At 35.4% G+C, this 25,195-nt stretch overlaps 3 protein-coding genes across 14 annotated transcripts; 1 reads left to right on the top strand and 2 right to left on the bottom strand.

Moving 5' to 3' along the window:
* LOC109325173 (14-3-3-like protein D) lies at positions 1,176–19,523 on the top strand. Of its 4 annotated transcripts, none has more exons than XM_019557362.1 (7): positions 1,176–1,311; positions 2,094–2,400; positions 2,486–2,573; positions 3,602–3,711; positions 3,803–3,951; positions 4,460–4,515; positions 19,508–19,523. In XM_019557362.1, exons 1-7 carry the CDS (start codon positions 1,248–1,250, stop codon positions 19,508–19,510), a joined length of 777 nt encoding a protein of 258 aa, XP_019412907.1. In that variant the 5' UTR covers positions 1,176–1,247; the 3' UTR covers positions 19,511–19,523. The 4 variants fall into 4 exon arrangements, with proteins under 4 accessions (XP_019412907.1, XP_019412910.1, XP_019412909.1 ...); XM_019557365.1 differs by having other exon boundaries at positions 4,463–4,515; positions 19,508–19,522; XM_019557364.1 differs by lacking the exon at positions 19,508–19,523 and adding an exon at positions 4,605–4,932 and having other exon boundaries at positions 4,463–4,515.
* LOC109325174 lies at positions 5,482–6,851 on the bottom strand. Its single transcript, XM_019557366.1, has 3 exons — positions 6,602–6,851; positions 6,471–6,515; positions 5,482–5,966 (listed from the first exon to the last, which is right to left on the bottom strand). The coding sequence occupies exons 1-3, from the start codon at positions 6,737–6,739 to the stop codon at positions 5,571–5,573; spliced, it is 579 nt and encodes a 192-aa protein (XP_019412911.1). The 5' UTR covers positions 6,740–6,851; the 3' UTR covers positions 5,482–5,570.
* On the bottom strand, positions 16,481–24,698 carry LOC109325171 (transcription factor GTE4-like). Of its 9 annotated transcripts, none has more exons than XM_019557353.1 (8): positions 24,479–24,698; positions 23,338–24,226; positions 21,154–21,156; positions 18,430–20,451; positions 18,292–18,337; positions 18,103–18,216; positions 17,932–18,015; positions 16,481–16,903 (listed from the first exon to the last, which is right to left on the bottom strand). In XM_019557353.1, the coding sequence occupies exons 2-7, from the start codon at positions 24,208–24,210 to the stop codon at positions 17,966–17,968; spliced, it is 3,108 nt and encodes a 1,035-aa protein (XP_019412898.1). In that variant the 5' UTR covers positions 24,211–24,226; positions 24,479–24,698; the 3' UTR covers positions 16,481–16,903; positions 17,932–17,965. The 9 variants fall into 9 exon arrangements, with proteins under 9 accessions (XP_019412898.1, XP_019412899.1, XP_019412901.1 ...); XM_019557354.1 differs by having other exon boundaries at positions 18,430–19,941; positions 19,975–20,451; positions 23,338–24,697; XM_019557356.1 differs by having other exon boundaries at positions 23,338–23,718; positions 23,797–24,697.

Here is a 25,195-nt window from a genome sequence, read left to right as displayed (position 1 = left end):
AACGTTTGTAAACCGTTTCATTATGTTTTATTTTTTTTATTTTTGCATCACTAGTGACTAAATTAAAAATGTGCTTTTACATATAGAGACCAAACTAGAAATATGCATACGTATAAGGAGTAAATTAAACACATTTTAGTCACATATAGTGACTTATGATGATCATTCTAAATGTCTTAATTTGTAAGGACTTGTTAACCTTATTTTTTAGATTAAGATCTAAGCATCGTCAGTCCACGGTTAACATATCATTTACAAATAATTTATTAATAGTGTAAAAAAAATTTATACTAACCATATATATATTAAATTTATTTAAATCTCATATTTATTGTTTAATAGTATATCAGTTCGTCTTGGTTGATGATTAACTTCCTCAATGTTTATCATCCCAAACATTTATTTCTCAAAAAACTTCCAAGAACTAACTTTACTACAATTTCAACCAACATCATATTTCAATACATATATTTAAATCGTGAATACAACCACGATTTGTTTAAAACTATTTTTTTAAATAAGATATTAAACAATGTAACATGAAATAACCTCATTCAAATTAAATAAAGAATATTACGATGCAGAACTCATCACTGAAAAGGTTCGATTTTCTGGAATGCACTCCTTTGGTAAAAAAAAAAGTTGCATTACATTGATAACTTTTTTTTTATATCAAAATATACCACTTGTAAATTTCTCCCATACAAGTCAATAAATATCACAAATTTAATACAAAAATCATAATGAAACTTACTTACTTTCTATCGATAAAAAATAGGAGAGTCAATCTCAAATATTTTTTCCCATTCATAAATTTAAACTCATATGTCTATGTAACATATTCTATTTTATTTTAAGTATAATATTTTACATTATTAATATAAAGATTTATACACAATCAGTATATACATCTATTTATTATTATTTTTTGTTTGAAAAGTTAATATTAATAATAATAATAATAATTAAATATGAATAGTGGATGATACAATGATAATACATATCTATTTTTTCTCTCCAAGTTTTGGAGCAAATAAGATTTTTTATTTATTTTGGTAGAAATAGCACATAAGGAAAGAATTTAATGAAAAACAGAAAAAAGGAAAATGCAGGGACTAAAATGTCATTTACATGAGGTACTTTTAGCTCCGACAGCAACACTTATTTGTACCCAGTACATAGTACACAGAAATTTCACTGATTCATTCAATCATTTCAAACCCTAATTTCATTCTTCTTCATCGGCTATGGCTTCTCGACAGAACTACGTTTACATCGCCAAGCTCGCTGAGCAAGCTGAGCGATACGATGGTTACTCCCTTTTACCCTATTCTTTTATATTCCACCATCGCACTTTGCTTCCTTACACTTTCATATGTTTTATTTTGATCATATTTGCTTATTTTATTGCCTTCTTCGCATACCCTTTTAAGTGAAGTTTTGTTCTTTTCTTATTGTGTTATAGTCTGATCTCTGAAATTTTGAGTTTTTTTTATGTGGGAATTCATTGTTCTGATAAATCAGTAGTTTTGGTTGTTGTCACTTCCATCAACTTTGTGCAATTTACCTTTCCGAGGGACAAATTTTGTAGATTGTTTATTAGGGTAACACAGATTTGAAGTCTTTGAAATTTTTAGAACCCTTACAAACATGGTGTAATGAGTGTATAAGGTTGGATGAAGTGGCAGTGCACAGTTTATAATGGTTTTCATTACAATTCACATGTTTAAGCAGCACACAGCCTGAGCAAAATTGCTTGCAATCTGTTGCCTGATACATAAAACTTTTGAGGTATTTGTTCTTCCTATGATCTTCTCAAATGGAGGAAGGTGTACTTTTAATGTTTTGTGTGTGTGCTTTTGTTGTAATATTATTATGTAATTGTGAAGGTTCTAAATTGTGGTTGGCTATTGTGGTTTTGGTTGTCTTTGCAACAACGTCGCGACAAAAGCATCAACCGCAATTGCTAGCAACCCTGTAATCTAGGACCTTGGTTGTAGTTATTTTCACTTCAAATGTTTGGTTGGTGAGCTTAGAAAACAAATGTGAAGCTAGATTATCATTTTTTTAATTCTTGCATTTATTTGTAACAGAGATGGTGGAAGCAATGAAGAATGTGGCAAATCTGGATGTGGAACTGACAGTTGAAGAGAGAAATTTGCTTTCTGTTGCTTATAAGAACGTGATCGGTGCTCGTAGAGCATCATGGAGGATCCTGTCTTCCATAGAGCAAAAGGAAGAGTCAAAAGGAAATGAAGTACATGTCAAACGGATTAATGAGTATAGGCAAAAGGTTGAAACGGAGCTTTCAAGCATCTGTAATGATGTTATGAGAGTGATTGATGAACATCTTATACCTTCTGCTGCACCTGGTGACTCAACTGTCTTTTATTATAAGATGTAAGCATTCATATCTTGTTCTCCACTACAGTTTTTTTTGTGCAGCGCAGTATGATTGTAGGGAGTTCAATTATTCTGATTGCAGGAAAGGAGATTATTATCGTTATCTTGCAGAATTTAAGGCAGGCACTGAGAAGAAGGAGGCTGCTGACCAATCGCTGAAAGCATATGAGGTACACTTCATATTCTCTTAATTCTTGCTTTTGCTCTCTGTGTGAAAGTTTCACCTAGTCAGTGTCATAGTTAATTTTGATATGCAGAACAGGAGACTTAGGGTTTGCTGTGTTTGGTCTTGTGTTGATTTATTCCCTTCACAAAATTTGTATATTCTTGAAACATTAATGCCTTGTTTGTAAAAAATTATGTAGTGTAAAAAAGGGTGGCCAAGTGCATGAGGCTTCCACCCAGTGGGTTATGGGGTGGAAGATGTACACAACCTTACCCTCCTCGCAAGCAAAGAGGTTGTTTCCAGAAAAGTTATGTAGTTCGTATTAAGAAAACTATACACTTCTACTAATTGGACAATTCAATGGATTGTGTGGGACTCCTTCATCCTCAATATGGTTATCCACATTACGTAAAATTAATATTATTGTTGCATGATATTCTTTTGGCATCTTCTGTTGACTTATTGGGTTAGAAGTCTGACTCCATTTAATTATGTTGACCCATAAAAGAGTTGTGTATACAATCCAGCTTATCAGCCTTGAATCATTTGAGATATACTTCATTGTGAATTGCAATTAAACATTTACATTGGTAATGTAGTGGTTTTGATTTCCCCCCTTCCTCTCCTATTCTCAATTTTCCTGGCTATTTTAGTCTCTTCAGTTGTTTGAGGAGGATTGATTACCGGTGCTGGGTTCCATTTTATGCTTTCATAGATTGCCTTTCCATTATTACTCTTCTGTAAACAGTATTGAAATATCTTTCAATTAATGCTTTACGTTTGACAAGGTGCTTTACTTGGAAAAAAGAACCTGTAATTATTACTTTCCTAACATTGATTTTTTTCTACTAATAAAAAATTAGTTTCTGATGTTATGTAATATCTTTAATATTTAGTTTCTTTTAAGTTATATTTAAGTAACAATGTACTGCCAGGCACAACTGTTGTTCAAAGCAGATTTTCTTCTGAATGCTTTATCACATGCCTCCTATATATCTTTTAACGATGCGAGTTTATTTTGTTCATTTGCAGTCTGCTACCACAGCAGCAGGAGCTGATTTACCTCCCACACATCCCATCCGATTGGGTCTGGCTTTAAATTACTCTGTTTTCTATTATGAGATTATGAATTCTCCAGAGAGGTTAGTGGGTTTGATTTCGGTCCTGAATCACACAGCTTAATGTTATTTTTTTTGGTTTAATGTGGGATATTGTACTTTTTCTGTTTTACAGAGCTTGTCATCTTGCAAAGCAAGCTTTTGATGAAGCTATTTCCGAGCTTGACACCTTAAGTGAGGAGTCATACAAAGATAGCACCTTGATCATGCAGCTTCTCAGGGACAACCTTACCTTGTGGACTTCTGACATCCCAGAGGAGGGAGGTAATTATTACTAGAAGCTTTATAGTTCATTTAGTTTTATTTTCTTATCTTCTCTCGTTCCCATTCATTATGTAAGTATCATAGAATGCATGTGGCGCTTTTGGTGTCTTGACAATGTCTGAAAGTTAGTTAAAAGTGCGTAGCGTGTATGTATGTATGCATTTATCTCTCTTCATGAATTCAGTTTCAGAAAAGAAATTGGGGTTCTGTTACTCATTAGCATTAATGACTCTTCATTCTTTGTATATGAGAAATTAAGGGGAGGAAGACACTTGCAGTATTTTAAATAAATCATCATTATCCTTCATGGTGTAACTGAGTAAAATATTTTGCTTTGCATAGAAAGGAATTAATTTGTTTCCAGTTATGACTTATGCATATGATTCAATGCATCATTAGCTAGTATTATAGAGTCACTAATTTTGTTTTTATAAGAAGTTTGCCCTTTTTGGTGCTTTGTTTCTAAAACTTTATGTTACCCCTACATTTTCTTTGCCTGCTGTTACAGAAGACTTCCATAAAGTAAATGGCTCTACAAAGGTTGTTGGAGATGACGATGCAGAGGTGAACTCTTTTATACTTTGTTGCTATCAATATCATTAGCATTTCTATTTCACTCCTTTAATTATTCATCTTGTTACCTATATTTGCAGTAAGACGATTGCTTGTCGCACTGGGGGATTTGAGGCAATGTGTCTGGGACCAGAACATGTGAGCTAGTTACTCATCTTCTTACTAGTGATAGGTTTCATTATGTTGTTTCTTGTTGATTGGCAACCCTTCCCACCAGGGGAAAATGAAACTCCATTTTTTTTTTAAATTTGTGTGGTGTTTGGAAATGGTCTATTTCAGCTTTACCCGCACTTCCTTGTCTTTGGAGTCTGGAGGATCGTGTGGGTATTGCTTTGGTGTATTTCTTGTTCCAATGAAAAATTCTTCAACTTCTTCATGGAGACAATGCTATATATTGATTCTAAATCATACCGAAACACCGAAACATAATTTTTATATTGTCCCAGTGAGGAAAAGTGGGAGGAAAGTAGCCTGGCTGCTCTTAACGCTTTGATATTGTGGAAATACCCATTGACAATTTTTTTAGGTGCAGGGTAACAATTTTTAAAAAGCACGAACGAATTTATTTCTGGATTCTTATGCCCAATAATTCAAAAGGAAATTTCATTTTGCAATAGATATATGTAACTCAGTTACAGTAACTATTAATTCTATTTAGTTCAAAAAATCCTGTCCAATTTGTATTTTGGACTCGACGAAGGTTCTTCTCTCTTTGGTAGGTTGCATGTTTGAACATTAAATTTTCAACATTTTCATATGCCAGTTATAACTTATCTCTAATTTTTCAATTAATTTTTGTCTTCGTATACATATGTTTAATTAATAATACCTCAACCAACCGAAGAAAGAAAATATAATATTTCTATTTTGAAGTTAAAGACATAATATTTGTATAATATGCTGATAAGCATCATATCCACCTTCCTATACCAGTACACATTTTCTTAGTCCAATTCCGATCCAGCTTAAATTCGATAAAGCATATAAAACACTTGCATTTCACTGCAACAAATGTAAACCAAAAAACAATGAATGAAAGGTTTCATTCAGCATGAAGCGAGTGAAACAGAATCCACAGTTGAGCCATCACGAGCATGAATATTGCTTCTCTTACGCCTTGGCACCATCTTTGTGGCTTTTAGGATTCTACTTCTGGGAGTTAAGTGAAGGGTCTTGGGAGTTAAATGGATTTTGTGTGACGTGGAATGATCCGCGAGTTGGAATGTGGTATTCTTCTGATTGGAGGAACCAGGGGAGAAGCTCTCGTTCCAGGTGCTGAGTTTCTCCAGTGAGGTAACACAACACTCTTGCCAGTTGAGTTCACTGAGGTCCGCAATCACATCCTCTAGTGACAGAATCGCGAATGCAGTAATATTTTCGCGGAGTGTGGAGCGTGATAGATCAACCAGATCCAGCGTTTCCACGGCATCACTTAACACCTTCTGTTAAATGCAAACAAACTGGCAATCTCTTCAACTGAAACTACTAAACAATAATGAACCAAAGCAAATTCCTATTGCGACTGATTCATAAGAGTAAAAGTTTAAGTATCATATACCTATCTATCAATCTATAGCTTCTAAAATCACTTATGAGCTTTTAATTTAAGATCTAGATAAATAAATACAAAATCAAGGAGAAATAGAAAATTGGTAATCCCGCCATATTTAACATTTTCTCCGCAACGAAACAGGAATTCAAAATTGAAGGAGTGAAAGCAACATAATACCTCAATCCTTTGTAGTTCGGACACTATTTCCTCTACAACCAAAAAAAGACTAAAATATCAATGAACAAAATCTAAGCCAGAGACAACTTTCCATATCAGAAGTTTGCATTATGATCTATCTAATATCTATGAATCTATACGTCTTGTAAGCTTACTTTCCAGCATTTTCTGTGCAACTAAACAGAACTCAAAATTAGTGAGAGAGAGAGAATAGAACCTTAGGAGCATGGTGAATTTTCTTGAAGCCGTGAATACGAATGATCTATAACGAAGAAGAAAAGGTTAGTTAGAGAAAAAGAGTACAATAACAGAGAGAAATCTGAAAAGGAATGAAGTAGAAATTAAAACCTGATTGAGTTGATTCATGGTGAGGTGAATGGTTTGGCGAGAGTGAAGAAAAGGAAGGTAGTCATCGAGGCACAATTTTTCGTTCTTCGATGTTCGTTTCTTCGAGGAGATTGCACTGTGCTTCACATGCGATTCCATTGGTTTTCCTTCACACCATAAAATGGAAGCTCAACTTTTATATCACTCTCCACACACGTTATTTGATTTCATCAGTTCGTTAAGGGTTTGTTATCTCCTTCAGAGTTAGGTGTGTATATATCGTGGAAAAGTGGAATCAAATTTTAAAGCTTCTTTAGATATTTATTATTAAACTCATTTTTAAGCAAATCACTTTTTATATAAAATTAACTTTAAAAAGAGTATTTAAACCATTTACTCAATAATGAATATTCAATTTGTTCTTAATAAAGTTGTAAGTGTATCATTTTAATCTCATCACCAAAAAGTAAAAAATTCAAATTTATAATCAAACATATGTGAATTAAAATAGTTTCTGAAAGTGATTATAAAAGATTCTAAGTTATTGACATTAATTAATTTGATTTTTTCAAACCATTTTTTGTTTTATTAATTTTCCAGGAATCAAATTGGAATACACAAATTTTAAAAAACTAGGTCTTTATTTAAAAAATAACTTTTTATATCTTAAATGTTTTTGTTATTTTCAGTTCTAAGAAATCTGAAAAGGGAATCCTTGATTAAGAAAGGAGGAACTAAATATAAAAATCTTTTAGTTCTTTATATAATAACAGGAGACTATTTTATTCAGTTTCCTTTATAAGTAAAGTTCAAACTCAACTATTTATTTAAGGGATTCGGTTTCCTTTATAAGTAAAGTTCAAACTCAACTATTTATTCAAGGGATACACGAAATGATTGGATGGAGATCATATGTCTCAATTTGGTGTCTCCAACCCTATATATCATCCAATAAAAAGGTGACAAGTTATTTAAAAAAATGTTTGCTATGCTAGTAAAAAGTATTCATTACTAGGTGACTCTTTCTTCCCCTTACGTGTGACCTTTTTATTAGGCGGGATAGGATTGGGAACAACAAGTTTAGATAGTTGATTCTCGTCAATCTCTTACCCTCAAACAGTCTTCTTTTTAAGAAAAAAGGTTCATGTAGCTGCAGAATCATTTGGTTGTAACAAAATATGTCATATTTTTTGGCGACTGATTCCTAGAGTATGACCACTTGGATCATTATATATTAAGCTCAATCCTTTCGTAGAGTACGACCACTTCCATGAGCTGGAATAGTGTAGTAGATCATTATATATTAGGCTGAAAACATGTCTTATCCCTTTCAAATTATCGTTGGATCATTATATATACGGGTAAAACATGTCTTGTCCCTTTCAAATAGTCGTCTCATTCTTTATCTTGTTTCTGAGTCAAATAGTGAAGAGGTACAAATTTGTGATAGAGCAAGTGAAAGGAACAAAAAAGAAAACAAGATGTGCGATTTTGAAGGTAATTGCAGACCATTGGCATTCCTACTGGGTCTTCCTTTTGCCTTTCTCGGCCTTATCATCTCATTTGTTGGATTATATCTCTGGATTGTTGGGTAAAATTTACTCTTCCCTCTTACTTCATTTATTTGAATTTTGAGCTATCCTTTCTATCTTAGACTGTCTTATCTTATAAACAGAATGAGCATAATATTCATACATTGCTGTCAGTATAAAGATTTAAATATGATGATCCTTTCTATTATTTACTTGTATTACATTCTTCCATTAAAAGAAGTATTGATAATAATTAAAAATTAATGGTTAACGATGTATTGATTGTATATAAAATTCTTACATCAATACTTTTTCCCCTCTAATAGTAATTAAAATAACTGCAGAATGTTTGTCATGCTCATATGCCCGTGCTTATGTCCGTGCTTTATGTGCGATATGGCAATAGTGGAGTTCGCGATATGGTTGATCTTTGCTCCACTGTCCGTAATGCAGTGGTGGACCTCTCAGATCCCTTGTTGACCCACACTCCTTTTCTACCTCTTTTATTATTCATCATTCCCTTTTTCGTTTCTTTTCTTGGAATGGAGTGGGTATTTCAAGTTATTGTTATTTGTATGCTTTCTATGGAGTGAGAGAAAAATACCAATTTAGTAATTGTAAAGTTTCTTTTGTTAAGTGAGTAAGATGAATATTGATGCATATATGTTCTCCCAATATGAAATGGATGTACGAGTTGTGTTAGTTGGGTAATGGATTGTAGTGGGCGTTTTTCTTCTTTCTCATTATTATGTAGTTTTGGGGGAATGATCTTGATTGTTGTTGTTGTATCTACTCACATTAAAAAAAGGGGATATATAATTCTTTTTTAGACTTGCTCAAGACGGTAAAGTTTTTACTAAATTACTATAACACTTCATCACTTTGAAATCTCCCAAATTATTTAAACTTATTTGTACTTATTTAAATCATGATTTATATACGTACATTGTATTAATTACCCTTAAATGAGATGTATGAGTGTAATTTTTTAAATAAAAAAAATGAGTGAAGGAAGGGTTACCCTTAAATGAGGAGTGAGACTCCTCTCCATTAATGGAGAGGTAAGTGCTATGTAAAATTAAAAAAAATGCAATATACATTGACATTCATATCCCTTTTATCTAAAATGATATTACACTTTTACCCTTAAAATACAAAGGAAAAAATCACTTGTCTCTCCATTACTTGAGAGGAGTCTCACTCACTTGGATTATGGATCCTCTCCATTAATGGAGAGGCGAGTCCCTAAAAAACCCCAAAGAAAATCTAACATGTAATGACACATATATCTTTGTAAGTATAATAAAATAGCATATTTATAAAAATATGAAGAAATTGAAGTATTTGCCTCTCCAATAATTGAGAGGATCCATATTCCCCAACTTGGTGTTACTAATCTTGTACTGCCCAATGAAAAGGTGAACACAAGGGGAAGGAAGGGTCACCCAGGAATAAATATTTTTTACTAGCATAGCGAGCAAATTTTTTAAATAACTTGTCACCTTTTTATTGGGCAGGATAAGGTTTGGGTTTTTGGACACTAAGTTGGAATAGATGATCTTCATCCTTAAGAGATAGGTCAAAGTTAATATGTGAAGCAAACTGCTTTATAGTCATTGAATGAAAAAATTAGTTATCAATTACTGCTTTGTACATCTTTTAAAAGTTGTAGTAACACTATACGACTTCAGTATAGAAGTTGTGATGGAGTAATACAATTTCTGGTAAGTATAGAAGTCATGATGACATATACTTACTTCAGGATGAAAGTCGTGATGAAGTAATACAGCTTGTGGTCAATATAGAAGTCGTGATGACATATAACGATATTTGGATGGAAGTCGTGATAGAGTAATACAACTTTTAGGTTAGCATAGAAGTCGTGATGTCATATAACGACTTCTGGATGGAAGTCGTGATGAAGTAAAATACAACTTTTGGTCAGTATAGAAGTCGTGATGAAGTAAAATACAACTTCTGGTTAGTATAGAAGTCGTGATTACAAATAACGACTTCTGAACTGAAATCATAATTTGTTATCACGACTTTTGAACTGTAACCAAAGGTCTCACAAAAGTCATACTTTAGTATTACGACTTTTAAACAACAATGACAATCGGTCACAAATTTAACGGATGAGATTATAGACCTTTCGATCCAACAACTAAAAAAACATTTCTTTTGCAAGTGAAGGTTCCCAAGTTAGTCTCCACCTAAGAGATAATATACTTAGATGTTTCTTGTCATTCTTTCACAATTCCACCTTTAGTCCATTACTACGGTCTACGGTTATATCTGCTGCCACTAGTTTACTTTTGTCCAAAAAATTACTGCTGGATAGAAGGTCCGGAAATGATGAGAAATGGTTTTGCAATTATGAATGACAATGAAAACTAAACCTATAATTATTTGCTTATACTCAACCCAAATTTAATGGATTAAACTCATTGTTACAGGGTTCGAATTTGGATTCTACCTAATATTGATTTTTGGGTTTAGGTTTTGGTTTAATACATGTAGTACCCACCCCTTAACCATTCCCAATTACAATGCACCATTCAAACTTATCTCTCATTCTCCCCCAGGTGAATCGTGATGTGTGTGACTTTGTCATGCTTCTACTCTTTTCTTCACTTTTGAGTGTGTCACTTTGCATTACGTTATTTTTTTTAGGCTTTGGGAAAAATATAATTTTTTTTGTATGTCATCATAACTGGGTTTCTTTTAGAAAGTAGTGGGGGGAGCTATGTATATGTATCTCACTTATTCTTCTTTTGTTCTTTTGAATGATGCATTGTAGGTTCTGTATAACGATTGTTTGTAAGATTGCCCCCTCTTGAACTTACCTTTTGCAAAATTTGCTGTTTTGGGATATTTAGCTTTTTTTCCTGGTTTTCCATCGGATTCGTTTACCCAAAACCCAATGAGTACATGATGATATTGTTACTTTCAACCCCGCCAAGTTCGGGTTAAATTTCGGATTCAGTGTTGGGTAAGTATAAACTCGACTTGATCTGTCCCATTGTCATTATTGTTCGCAAATACTACCTCCTAACAATCATATTTCTTTATATCAAGCATGTGGATTAGGTAATAATTTTTAATACAAATTAATTAGTTTGAGCCATGAATATATACTAGGATCGTGCAAAATTATTACTCAGAAGATACTTTTGATCTCCCACGCTGCAACAAAAAAAAAACATTTCTACTACATCCACAAAATACCAAAACCACCAACTTTCAGCTCGAAGATTCCCTCAGCATGAGTTTTCCAAGGAACCATAACCTCACTTTTAAAGAGGCAGCCTGAAATAAAACGAACCTGGCTAGTCATAGAAAAGGCTAACATATCCTACAACACAGGTTCCCATTGAAAACTAAATTGTTTCTATCTTTCCATAATTGTTTCAACATGAACAGAGCTTATATAATGATAAGATTTCTACTCAGCCAAGCATCCAGATTGAGAGAAGAAATTCGGTGTGACAACCTTGGCCCAGAAATTCTTGAATGTAGCACAGTATCAGCAGCATGGTTACAACTTGGGCAAATATCTGAGGTGGTCATCTATCTTCAACTTCTCTAAGTGTGTAAGAAGCCGACATGGTAAAACTTTCATAACATGGTTCTCACCCTTTATGGTCCATTCACTTAAAGATCAGATCATAGTTACTCTCCCATTCACCGTTTGGTTCTGAAACTGATCTCTCATCAAAATCTCTATAGGCAGAGCTTAAGGAGAAGCTGACACTAGCATCAAATTTTCAAGCCACCCAGTCTGGTTCGAGTTCATGATTGGGGGGCACGACAGCTGCTATTCAAGTTCAGATGGATTGAGGAAGAAAGTTATGGAGAACACCCCAGTTCCATAAAGAAACAAATATTTACATATTCTGTTTGCGCAGCGATAAAGCGATCTTTGTGCAGCGTTGTCCACAAGCAATCAAGTAAAGACATAGAATAAATAGAAGAGAAAAAAGCAAGAGAGTTTGTTAACGGGATTTGACCAATTATGTCTACGTCCACGAGAGCGTTCAACCATTACCAAGATAGTATTAGAGAACAAGATTACAAAACTTAGCACACATATGAGCCCTGCCCATGTGTTATTTTTATTTGGTGTTTATATCTGGTGCACATTATAACAAGGGAGTTGAATCCAATATATAACATTGACTACTCTACTCTATTTCAATAATAGACAGTGTGAGAATAACACAATAACGTATTTCAAGCATCCCAACAATCTCCACCTTGATTGAAATAGACAAATATATCGCTCCTTAGTAAATCTACACAAGAATCTTCACCTTAGTGAATATATGACTTCACCTTGTTCAATGTCTAATTCTCTTTAACTGCTCCCCTACAGCGTAGACCTTCTGAGTATCCTTGACGATGTTACTAAGAATCTAGCTCACCAAACTTGTAGTGCAGCTTACCGTACCGCCATCAAATAGAACACGCCGCTTAGTCACCTATTGCTAGGAAGTCTTTTGATATATTGGAACCTCTACACAAAAGTTCACCAACAATCGTCCTCTTCAATACTCACTCAAACTGAACATTGGAACTTCCTTGGAAAGCCTCAACCGCTACCACCATTGTCTACTCCGACAATCCTAGTTCAAAAGAACTACCATACTCCACCATAAGGAGTATACCAACAACATACACCTTGCATCAATGCCCATGTCACACCTCTGCCTCTCTATCAATGCTCGTGTTATAACTTGCATCAAAGACAATGCTCATGTCACACTCCTGCATCTCTACCAATGTTCGTGTTACAACTTAAATCAAAGCCAATGCTCATGTCACACTCCTGCATCTCTACCAATGCTCGTGTTACAACTTAAATCAAAGCCAATGCTCATGTCACACCCCTGCATCTCTAACAACTAACAATGCTCATGTTACAACTTGCATCAAAGTCAATGATCATATTACACCTCACGTCAAAGTCAGTCAGCCAGCATCTCTATGGTTTTGTGGATATGCTAACAATTAATATATTTCACTATGACGTCTCAGACCCCTGCATCTCTACCAATGCTCGTGTTACAACTTGCATCAAAGTCAATGACCATATTACACCTTACGTCAAAGTCATACTTTTGTGGATATGCTAACAATTAATATATTTCGTTATGACGTCTCAGACGCACCATTAGGATATTTTACTTCTCATCTCAAATGAGACCATTCTCTCAACATCTAGAGAGATATTGTCAATATCTGTCTCTGGGTCAAACTCAACACATGAGTTTCTATCTCCACTTGATCCTAATTCAGTACATGAATTTATGGTATTCTGGATCAACATATATCGCCACCCACAATAGTTATGCCATGTTTTCTTCTCCTTCAACTCATTTACTCTATCTTTGTCACTACCTTTTATACACGACTCATAAGTACTTAGAAACTCAAAGTCATTCTCAATATACTTTATTTTATCTCTAACACTTAAATTAGTTATTGTTACAATATAAGTATAGAACTAAGAAATTATTTAAATGAAACAACACTGAATAAATCAACATTTTATTTTCATTATTTTAAGATTTATTGAAAATGATTAAAGATATAATAGATAACTCTGACATTTAATAAAAAAATTCATAAGAAATGACAATATTATAAATATGTCAAAATTGTGTATTTTTATAATAAAATAGCATTACTAAAATAATATAATATTTAAGTTTATTTTATTATTTAAATATTTATTATTTAGTAGGATTATTACATTTTGAAAATGTTAAAATGAAACTTGTTATTTCATCCAATAAAAATTAGATATTGGTTTCTTCATTAATTTGTAACAAAATATGATTGTCATACTTAACATGTCTTATTTGGACATTATTCTCTACATAATTAGTAACATATAGTACAAAGAGAAAAATGAAAATGTTATTTTAGTTTATTACAAAATACATCAATAAATATTAAGAAAGATTGTTTAAATACCCAAAAGAAAAGAGTGATTTCATAATCAATTTTTACATACAAATTTACCAATTAACAATTTATTATAGCTAACATATAATTAATTAAGAATAAATTAGTGGCATCTCTCAATGTCCAACTTAAAATTACAATCATAACTCATTTTCTTATTTATAGACATTCATCTCTCATGCAAAGATAGTGATGTGAGAAGATTGGATGCGAGTATCAAAGATAAAGTCGCTCGTGGGAAATGATCGATATGATTTGTGCAACTTTAGTGTCTGATATCAGAATGGTCATTATTACACATTTTCGGATATGAAATCGGCCAACAAACACAAATCATCGCTTACCTATGAGGTATAGGCTTTTTAGATCATCCAGACCTATTTCAGACCCGAAAAGTACATTTTAGTATTTTTCGCAATTTTTGTTTTATTTCAGTTTTGAATAATTTTGGATTAGGTTTTTCATTTACAATTTAAAAGCATTTGGATAATTTAGTTTTCATTATATTATCCTTAATAAGATTTCGAAAATTTCTCTATCTCGTAGATTCTATAGCTTATTTGTCAAATTTGTGTTTGCAAACATGTGTTTATCATTCTAGGTTTAATGTTTGCCAAATTCTTATGATTCTGACTGTATCAGATAATGAATGTAATATATAGATATAAACTACAGAAGATTTATATAAATACAAAAAAAAAATAAGTATTTTATGTAATTTCATTAAAATTCATAATATTTATTGTCTAAAAAATTTAACTATTGAGTAAATCTAAAAAAACAATTGTATATCCTTTTCTTTAATGTGACTAGATACAACCATCAGGATTATTCCCCAAAACCACATAATATGAAAGAAAAGAAAAAACACCCACTACAATCCATTACCCAACTAACACAACTCCTACATCCATTTCATATTTGGGGTAACATAGACACATCTATATTCATCTGTACTCACTTAAACATAAAAACTTTACAACTAATAAATTGGTATTTTTTTCTCACTCCATAGAAAGAGCATACAAATAACAATAACTTGAAAGTTGAAATACCCACTCCATTCCAAGAAAAGAAAAGGATAAAGGGAATGATGAATAAAAGAGGTAGAAAAGGAGTGTGGGTCAACAAGGGATCTGAGAGATCCACCAGTGCATTATAGACACTGGAGCATTGATCAACCCTAACGCGAAGTTCACTATTAGATCCACGCACAAAATGCAAGGGCATAAGCACGGGCATATGCACAGGAGAAACGTTCTGCAATTATTTTAATTACTATTAGAAAAGTAATACAAATAAATTGTAAATATTATAAATCTTTACACTTATACTATATAATATTAGTAGAGATCAAAGAAAAAGAAAGGATAGCATCAAAATTCAAAGAAACGAAGTAGAGGGAGTGAAGAGTAACTTTTACCCAATAATCCAGATAATTAATCCAACAAATGAGATGATGAGGGAGATAAAGGCAAAAGGAAGACCCAGCATGAATGCCAATGGTTTGCAATTACCTTCAAAATCGCACATCTTGTTTTCTTTTTTGTTCCTTTCAAATGCTCTATCACAAATTTGTACCTCTTCACTATTTGACTCAGAAACAAGATAAAGAATGAGACGACTATTTGAAAGGGACAAGACATGTTTTATCCGAATATATAATGATCAAACGACAATTTGAAAGGGATAAATCATGTTTTCAGCCTAATCTATAATGATCCACTACACTGTTTCAGCTCATGGAAGTGGTCGTACTCTACGAAAATTCGCAAATAACATATTTGTTACAATCAAATGAGAGAGAGAAAGACTACTATTTGAAAGTAAAAGGGACAAGACACGTTTTGAGCTTAATATATAATGATCCAAGTGATCACACTCCAGGAATCAGTCGCCAAAGAATATGACATATTTGATGGAACCAAATGATTCTGCAGTTACATGAACCTTTTTTTTCTTAAAAAAAAAAAAAAAAAGACTATGTTTGGGTTTAAGAGATAATATACTTAGATGTTTCTTTTCATCCTTTCACAATTCCACCTTTAGTCCATTACTACGGTTGTTAACTTGTGATACCTGCTGCCACTAGTTCACATTGGTTCACAATACAGTTTCCATATAAGCTAATTAATTTTAAATATGAAAAATGACGAGAAATGGTTTAGCAAATACTGCCACCTAAAATTCATATTTCTTTATATCAAGCATGTGGGTTAGCTAATAATTTTTAATACAATTAATAGTTTGAGCCATGAATATATACAGCTGGAGGGTTTTGTTTATATAAAAAAATCCTACTCGGACCGTGCAAAATTATTACTCTGAATATACTTTTGAATTTTGATCTCCCATGCTGCAACCAAAAAAATATATCTCAATTACTAAATCCACAAAATAATAAAACCACCTAAAGTTGTTATTTGGAATATTGGATTCACCCTTCAATTTTCACAGTTCTAAACTACACGAAATGAATTTTCAAGAACTAGGAGTTACAGATTCTTTGTATAAAACCAACAATCCTGAATCTGCCAGCAAAACTTAAAAAAGAAAAGTCATCAATGGAACTTGATGCACTGCAGCAATTAGGGATGTACATATAATATCAAATCCTAAACTAATTTCATCACAGTCTACAGAATATTATACAGGAATTATAGCCAAGGGTTCCAACAATGGAGCCATGGTTCCAACAAATGGAAAGCAAAAATCCCATGCAGCAGCAGCATCAGCAGGATTACTGGCAATAGGCTTCACAATTCTTCCTCTATGAATCAACAAGGCAATCATCACATCATCTATTCTAAACCAATGAGATCTGCCACATGAAATGTAAACAAACAGTGAGATGAAAAGTACAAACATTATGTCAGTAATGGTATCAGACAAACAATTGCACGTGTGGGTGTTCTCCAAATCCAAGTTTTATAGTGTTAAATTTTAAAAAGCATAATACAGAGCAAATTAAAATAATAATTAAAGAACCAAGGGCCTATGATAATAAAGCATATGGACAATTAGCTACCCATTCAAAATCAAAGACACTATCTCATGATAAAAAATCCAATCAAATATTACAAGATTTGACAAAGCTCCAAATAAGGGGAGCACAATAATACTGCGAAAAGGAGAAGGAAAATCAAATTTAAAAAATAATGTAATAACACAGTTCCTACATCAGTAGCACCTAGTTCCAGGGACCACACATTTTTTAGATTTATACAAGGTAAGAACGGATCATAACATCCCATCTTACCAATATTACATTTTAAACACAACATACTTCTAATATTTCCAACCAGTAGATCTAGAGGCATGTTTATTGACAACAGTGCTTCCAGACAAAAAATGTATACTAACATTTTTGAATATATACACAGGAACATGAATAACTCATCTATGTTCGTAATGCCTATATAATAATTTTGGTATTCAACCTTTAACTCAGACTCAACAAATATGGTTAAATAAAGAACAAACTGAATTAGAATCCCCCTTCATATCTATTTCATCTAGATACACAAGTTCCTAAGAGAAAAACGAACTGTAGAACTATAAAAGGGTTAATAAATTCATCCAAAAGTGCACAAGTAGAGACACACATGTGCACAAGAAAACATCATATATGATACAAGAGTAAAAGATATGATCTGACTGTTATAAGAGCAGTCCATGTCCCTCTCTAAAAGGCAAAGTTTGTGACCCAAAATATATTTTCTCTCAACTCATTAGGATATAGAAGCCATGTAAACCCACATGTGCAGAAATATGATGCAGAAGGCATGCTAAACAAAAAGCAGTCACAAAGCATGCAGCAAGATAAATCTTTAGAAGCTGTAACTCTACCTGACATAGTATTATAATCAGGTATTCAGGTTTCTTATGACCCTTCCTCAGATCCAGATGCTGAGGAGCTGTCACTGTCAGAATCTGCAATAACACATGCAGATCAGAAAGACAGAACATTTGACATCAACAATATAAAATCATGTATATCTATGTCATTAATCAAAGTACCACTTGAAGAAGATCCAGAGTCACTGCTCGAGCTGCTTGAACTACTTGGCCTATTCCCATTACCTGCTTGATTTCCCTCTTGCACAGGCAAGGATGGGGGAATATTTCTTTCATCTGCTCAATAACGGGGAGAAATAATTAAGATAAATAGACTAACAAATGATCCCATATCCAATTTTAAAAGTTTACCTGCTTGTGTTTCTCTTGGAACCTCTACCATAACTGGATCCCAGCTCTACAGAAGCAAAGAAAAATTGCAATTAGCAATAATAGCTTTGTGAAGCAGAAACTGGCAATTAGAAGTTAAAACTCAGCTAAATACTTTACCTTCCGGAGGGCATTCTGCACAGCATTTGCTCTAGCTTGAGCAAGTTCAGCCTTTCTCTTGTTTTTGCTCAAACTTTTCTTATAGTTGGTCACAAATCTATCAAGCTCCCAAAGAGTCTCAGCATCCACGCTATCAATATCCACTTCAATTTCATCATCATGTTGATGAAGTGCTGAGTTTCTCTTCTTAATGATTTGCACAATAGCATCTAGCTTATCTGAAGGTAAACTCTGGAGGTTTGTGCTTAGTTTTTGCTTTTCATCAAATGTCATGTCCCTTTTATCAGGATCTTTTGCCTTTGGCTTTTTTAGAGCTGGGGTTCTACTTGATGGAGTAATGCGCATGGGTCTTGGAGTTTGTGTCATTGATTCTGATCTATTCAAAATCCTCATATCAAGAGGTGCTGGTGGAAAAGCAGGGACCCTTCTAGACAGAGGTGAAGGTGCAGACAGAGCTGCCCCATAATCTATGCCATATCTCATCTCACGGTTGTAATCTGACTCTATAATAGCCCATCTGTCCTCAAATATCTTTGATAGCTGCTCTGCCATTACATGAACATCATGTCCCTTAGGATTATATGTCATGGCATTACGAAAAGTAAGTCTCACATCCTCTGCAAACTCCTTCGGTGATTTGTACCAGTTCTTGCTCAGTCTTGACTTCACGGTACCTAAGTCCATTGGATGTGTGACAATAGTAAAATAATCATGCAAACCAAGACCCTCAACATCAACAGGAGCATTAAACACCCAACCATGCTTGTGTTTCATCAACTTTTCAAGCAATGAACTACAACTCTTGAAAAACTTAGATCCCATCCAATGACCATGTGCCATTTCTCCCCCACTTTGCTTCTTCCAATGCAATTTTGACTTCTTGTTACTCTCAACAGGTGGGAATTTATCTTTTGCAAGCAAGAACTCCGAATTATGATAAAATTGATTTGCTTTAGGCATTCTCTTCTCCCTCTCGACGCTTTCATTGACTGCATGACTATTCTCCAACATCGACAAATTCAAGTGGTGCAAAGGCCTTGTAGACTCTCGAGGAACACCAGCAGACGCTACCTCTGAGTGAGCACGGATTGCTACACGCCCCTTACCAATCAAATTACCATACCTGTCAACCTGCCCCTGTTTCATTTCAATCCTCTTGACCAAGCTTCTAACAATGTTCAGCTCGCCTTCAAGCTTCCACCGTAGCTCCTGCATCTCCTGCTTTGACTTTGAGGTCAAATTGATCTTAATCCGGTCCTCCATCCGTGGCTCCACAGCCCCATTCCCTGAAGGAAGGACCTGTGTGCTAGGAATCATGTCCAGATGATGGCTGTGGCTGGAATGTCTACTATCATCCTGCTGTGGCTCCACATCCCCATTTCCTGAAGGCAGGTCCTGAGTACTAGGAATCATCTCTTGCTGAAGGCTGGGGATTGAAGTTCTATCATCATCCTGCTGCAACTCGACGGCCCCATTTCCCGAAGGCAGGTCATGGATCATAGGAACTGCATCCTGCCGATGGTCAGGGCTGGAAGGTTCATCATCCTGCTGACGGCTGCACAAGTCATCAGAAACCAGTAACACCACAGGCTGAGCTGAAATCTGATCCTCCAATGACGTAATCAATTCGGGCTGAGCCAAATTTACATCCTTCAATGTTGAATCCACTTGTGGCTGAGCCAAATTCCCATCCTGCAATATTGAATCCACTGGCAGTTCAACCAAATTACCACCGTTCAATGTTGAACTCTCAACTGGCCGGGCCAAACTCACTTCCTCCAATGCTGAATCCACTTGTGGTTGAGCAGAACTATCATTCACCAATGTTGAATTCACTCGTGGCTGAGATGAATTCCAATCCTCCAATGTCGAATCCACTTGTAGCTTAGCCGAATTCACATCCTCCAATGTTGTTTCCACTTCTGGTTGAATCGAATTCACATCCTCCAACATTGAATCTGCTTGTGGCTGGGCTGAACCCACATCTACTGAGGTTGAATTCACTGGAAGCTGAGCCATGTTCTCATCCTCTCTTGAATTCACTTGTTTCTGAGCCAAGTTCTCATCCTCTCTTGAACACACCTGTTTCTGAGTCACGTTCTCATCCTCTCTTGAACACACCTGTTTCTGAGTCACGTTCTCATCCTCTCTTGAACACACCTGTTTCTGAGTCACGTTCTCATCCTCTCTTGAACACACCTGTTTCTGAGTCAAATTCTCATCCACTCCTGAATTCACTTGTATCTGAGCAGAATTCCTATCCTCTGGTGAATTCCCTTGTGGCTGAGAGGGATTCCCATCCTCTGGCACTGCAACAGGCAGTGCAGCTGCAGAAATGACTTTGGTATCACTCTTGGCCTCATCGGGGTTACGACACTTAACAGGGCTATTGTTGTCACTGTTGTTGGCAGTGATGGAGGTGGCAGCAATTGTGGCGCTGTCATTTTCAGCAGTTGCAGTGGCGGGAGTGACTGTGTTCACGATGGTAGGGTCTTTCTTGGTGCTTTTGAACCTTCTGCGTGTGTAAACCTTGCCCTCCAGGAACCTCTTCCTCTCTCTGTCTCCATCATCTCCACCAACTATATGGCCCGAAGCCATACATAAACCCTAATTTCTATCACCAATCGAAAATCCCCAAAATCTTAGGGTTTTTAAACACACACAAATTAAATAATAATCTAATTCAAAAGCATGAAGGAATCGAAAACCTAGAATAACACGTACTCCCTTCCAACACCGAAAAAAAACCCTAATAAATTCTAGGGTTTCACTTCGAAACCTTCTTCAGGAGAAAAACCAATAAGCAGGCCTCAGAAATGCATCAAGATATGAATAAAGAAATTCTAGGGTTTCGAAGTTCGTTTACCTTCGCTTTCGATCAGATCTCACTTTCTCTCTCATGAACTAGAAAACTCCTTTGGTCTTTCTTTCTCTCTCTAGAACTTTTCGCGCATCTTTCCCTCACTCACTTTCTCTCTCCTCATCAAAACGAAATCGTTTTATTGAATTGTAATTTGTAAATGTGTGATAGGTGTACGGCAACGGTGAGTTCGTGAAGAACCGTGGACCCGTTGAAGCGTTTGAAGTGTACGTAAGACCCGTGCCCGAGAAGCATTATATAACCAAAGATTTGAGACGCGTGTTCACGCTGGGGTTGGTGGCGTGATTACAACGCACCAATTAGGATGGAAATGCTGTGATGCGTGACTGCCACGCGGAAAAGAGAGGGTAATAGGCTATCGTGGCTGCGAGTTTTGTTTCAGAAAGTTTGAAAAGTTTTCATAAGCGGAGTAGTTGCGCGTGTTGGGCACTTTCCGGTTGGGTAAGTTGGTAATAAGGTTGTAACCATCTGGTTTTTAATGTACTTTATGAATCAGACCGAATACTAGGTAGTGATTTTGATGTTTTATTTTGTTCTTCATACAAAAAACCGAACCTGAATGGTTCAATTGGGTTCCATTTTCCGTTCCATTTTCCGTTTATAACATATTATATTTTGTAAACTGACATAAAAACATACTTGTTAAACTATATTCACATAGGCTGATTTGACTAGTCCAATTGGGAACTAGGAACTAGACCGGTTCAAGATGTTCATTTAATCAATCATACATTAAAACAATATGAATAGGTTTAAAATTTTAAGAGAGGAGAATTCTTTAAAGGGAAAAAGATATATAAACCGACAGTATAAATGTTTTTTACATTGTCACTACATTATCCACCATTGATTTTTTGTTATTATTGACTTTTAAATAAAAGTATTGCAAATGAATGGTAAATAATGTATTGACTGTGTATAAATCTATATATTAATAATGCATACATTTTAAACTATTCTTTAAAATATAACAAATGAAATTATTGTGACAAGAGAATTGATAGAACAAATAGAAGAACTCTTTGTAATGAAATGAATTAAAACTAAAGTAATGATGTTGTTTATAAAAAACTACCATAGTTGAAAGAAGATCAATGATATTATAAAAAACTACCATAGTTGAAAGAAGATCAATGGTAAATAATGTATTGACTCTTTGCGAGTTTTGTTATTTTGTTTCTTGAACTAAGAATAAACAAAATCTTGAATATGATAAATTTGACCAATACTTATTGAAGAATAACATGAGAAATATATGATGAACTATAAGCATATTTGTTTTAAGAATAACAACATAAAAATATGATTAAGTATTGATAAAATTGATTTGCTTTAGGCATTCTCTTCTCCCTCTCGACGCTTTCATTGACTGCATGACTATTCTCCAACATCGACAAATTCAAGTGGTGCAAAGGCCTTGTAGACTCTCGAGGAACACCAGCAGACGCTACCTCTGAGTGAGCACGGATTGCTACACGCCCCTTACCAATCAAATTACCATACCTGTCAACCTGCCCCTGTTTCATTTCAATCCTCTTGACCAAGCTTCTAACAATGTTCAGCTCGCCTTCAAGCTTCCACCGTAGCTCCTGCATCTCCTGCTTTGACTTTGAGGTCAAATTGATCTTAATCCGGTCCTCCATCCGTGGCTCCACAGCCCCATTCCCTGAAGGAAGGACCTGTGTGCTAGGAATCATGTCCAGATGATGGCTGTGGCTGGAATGTCTACTATCATCCTGCTGTGGCTCCACATCCCCATTTCCTGAAGGCAGGTCCTGAGTACTAGGAATCATCTCTTGCTGAAGGCTGGGGATTGAAGTTCTATCATCATCCTGCTGCAACTCGACGGCCCCATTTCCCGAAGGCAGGTCATGGATCATAGGAACTGCATCCTGCCGATGGTCAGGGCTGGAAGGTTCATCATCCTGCTGACGGCTGCACAAGTCATCAGAAACCAGTAACACCACAGGCTGAGCTGAAATCTGATCCTCCAATGACGTAATCAATTCGGGCTGAGCCAAATTTACATCCTTCAATGTTGAATCCACTTGTGGCTGAGCCAAATTCCCATCCTGCAATATTGAATCCACTGGCAGTTCAACCAAATTACCACCGTTCAATGTTGAACTCTCAACTGGCCGGGCCAAACTCACTTCCTCCAATGCTGAATCCACTTGTGGTTGAGCAGAACTATCATTCACCAATGTTGAATTCACTCGTGGCTGAGATGAATTCCAATCCTCCAATGTCGAATCCACTTGTAGCTTAGCCGAATTCACATCCTCCAATGTTGTTTCCACTTCTGGTTGAATCGAATTCACATCCTCCAACATTGAATCTGCTTGTGGCTGGGCTGAACCCACATCTACTGAGGTTGAATTCACTGGAAGCTGAGCCATGTTCTCATCCTCTCTTGAATTCACTTGTTTCTGAGCCAAGTTCTCATCCTCTCTTGAACACACCTGTTTCTGAGTCACGTTCTCATCCTCTCTTGAACACACCTGTTTCTGAGTCAAATTCTCATCCACTCCTGAATTCACTTGTATCTGAGCAGAATTCCTATCCTCTGGTGAATTCCCTTGTGGCTGAGAGGGATTCCCATCCTCTGGCACTGCAACAGGCAGTGCAGCTGCAGAAATGACTTTGGTATCACTCTTGGCCTCATCGGGGTTACGACACTTAACAGGGCTATTGTTGTCACTGTTGTTGGCAGTGATGGAGGTGGCAGCAATTGTGGCGCTGTCATTTTCAGCAGTTGCAGTGGCGGGAGTGACTGTGTTCACGATGGTAGGGTCTTTCTTGGTGCTTTTGAACCTTCTGCGTGTGTAAACCTTGCCCTCCAGGAACCTCTTCCTCTCTCTGTCTCCATCATCTCCACCAACTATATGGCCCGAAGCCATACATAAACCCTAATTTCTATCACCAATCGAAAATCCCCAAAATCTTAGGGTTTTTAAACACACACAAATTAAATAATAATCTAATTCAAAAGCATGAAGGAATCGAAAACCTAGAATAACACGTACTCCCTTCCAACACCGAAAAAAAACCCTAATAAATTCTAGGGTTTCACTTCGAAACCTTCTTCAGGAGAAAAACCAATAAGCAGGCCTCAGAAATGCATCAAGATATGAATAAAGAAATTCTAGGGTTTCGAAGTTCGTTTACCTTCGCTTTCGATCAGATCTCACTTTCTCTCTCATGAACTAGAAAACTCCTTTGGTCTTTCTTTCTCTCTCTAGAACTTTTCGCGCATCTTTCCCTCACTCACTTTCTCTCTCCTCATCAAAACGAAATCGTTTTATTGAATTGTAATTTGTAAATGTGTGATAGGTGTACGGCAACGGTGAGTTCGTGAAGAACCGTGGACCCGTTGAAGCGTTTGAAGTGTACGTAAGACCCGTGCCCGAGAAGCATTATATAACCAAAGATTTGAGACGCGTGTTCACGCTGGGGTTGGTGGCGTGATTACAACGCACCAATTAGGATGGAAATGCTGTGATGCGTGACTGCCACGCGGAAAAGAGAGGGTAATAGGCTATCGTGGCTGCGAGTTTTGTTTCAGAAAGTTTGAAAAGTTTTCATAAGCGGAGTAGTTGCGCGTGTTGGGCACTTTCCGGTTGGGTAAGTTGGTAATAAGGTTGTAACCATCTGGTTTTTAATGTACTTTATGAATCAGACCGAATACTAGGTAGTGATTTTGATGTTTTATTTTGTTCTTCATACAAAAAACCGAACCTGAATGGTTCAATTGGGTTCCATTTTCCGTTCCATTTTCCGTTTATAACATATTATATTTTGTAAACTGACATAAAAACATACTTGTTAAACTATATTCACATAGGCTGATTTGACTAGTCCAATTGGGAACTAGGAACTAGACCG

The sequence above is a fragment of the Lupinus angustifolius genome, chromosome LG13 (genome assembly GCF_001865875.1).
Source record: "Lupinus angustifolius cultivar Tanjil chromosome LG13, LupAngTanjil_v1.0, whole genome shotgun sequence".
Classification (NCBI taxonomy): domain Eukaryota; kingdom Viridiplantae; phylum Streptophyta; class Magnoliopsida; order Fabales; family Fabaceae; genus Lupinus; species Lupinus angustifolius.
This window is presented reverse-complemented; position numbering and strand designations above follow the sequence as displayed.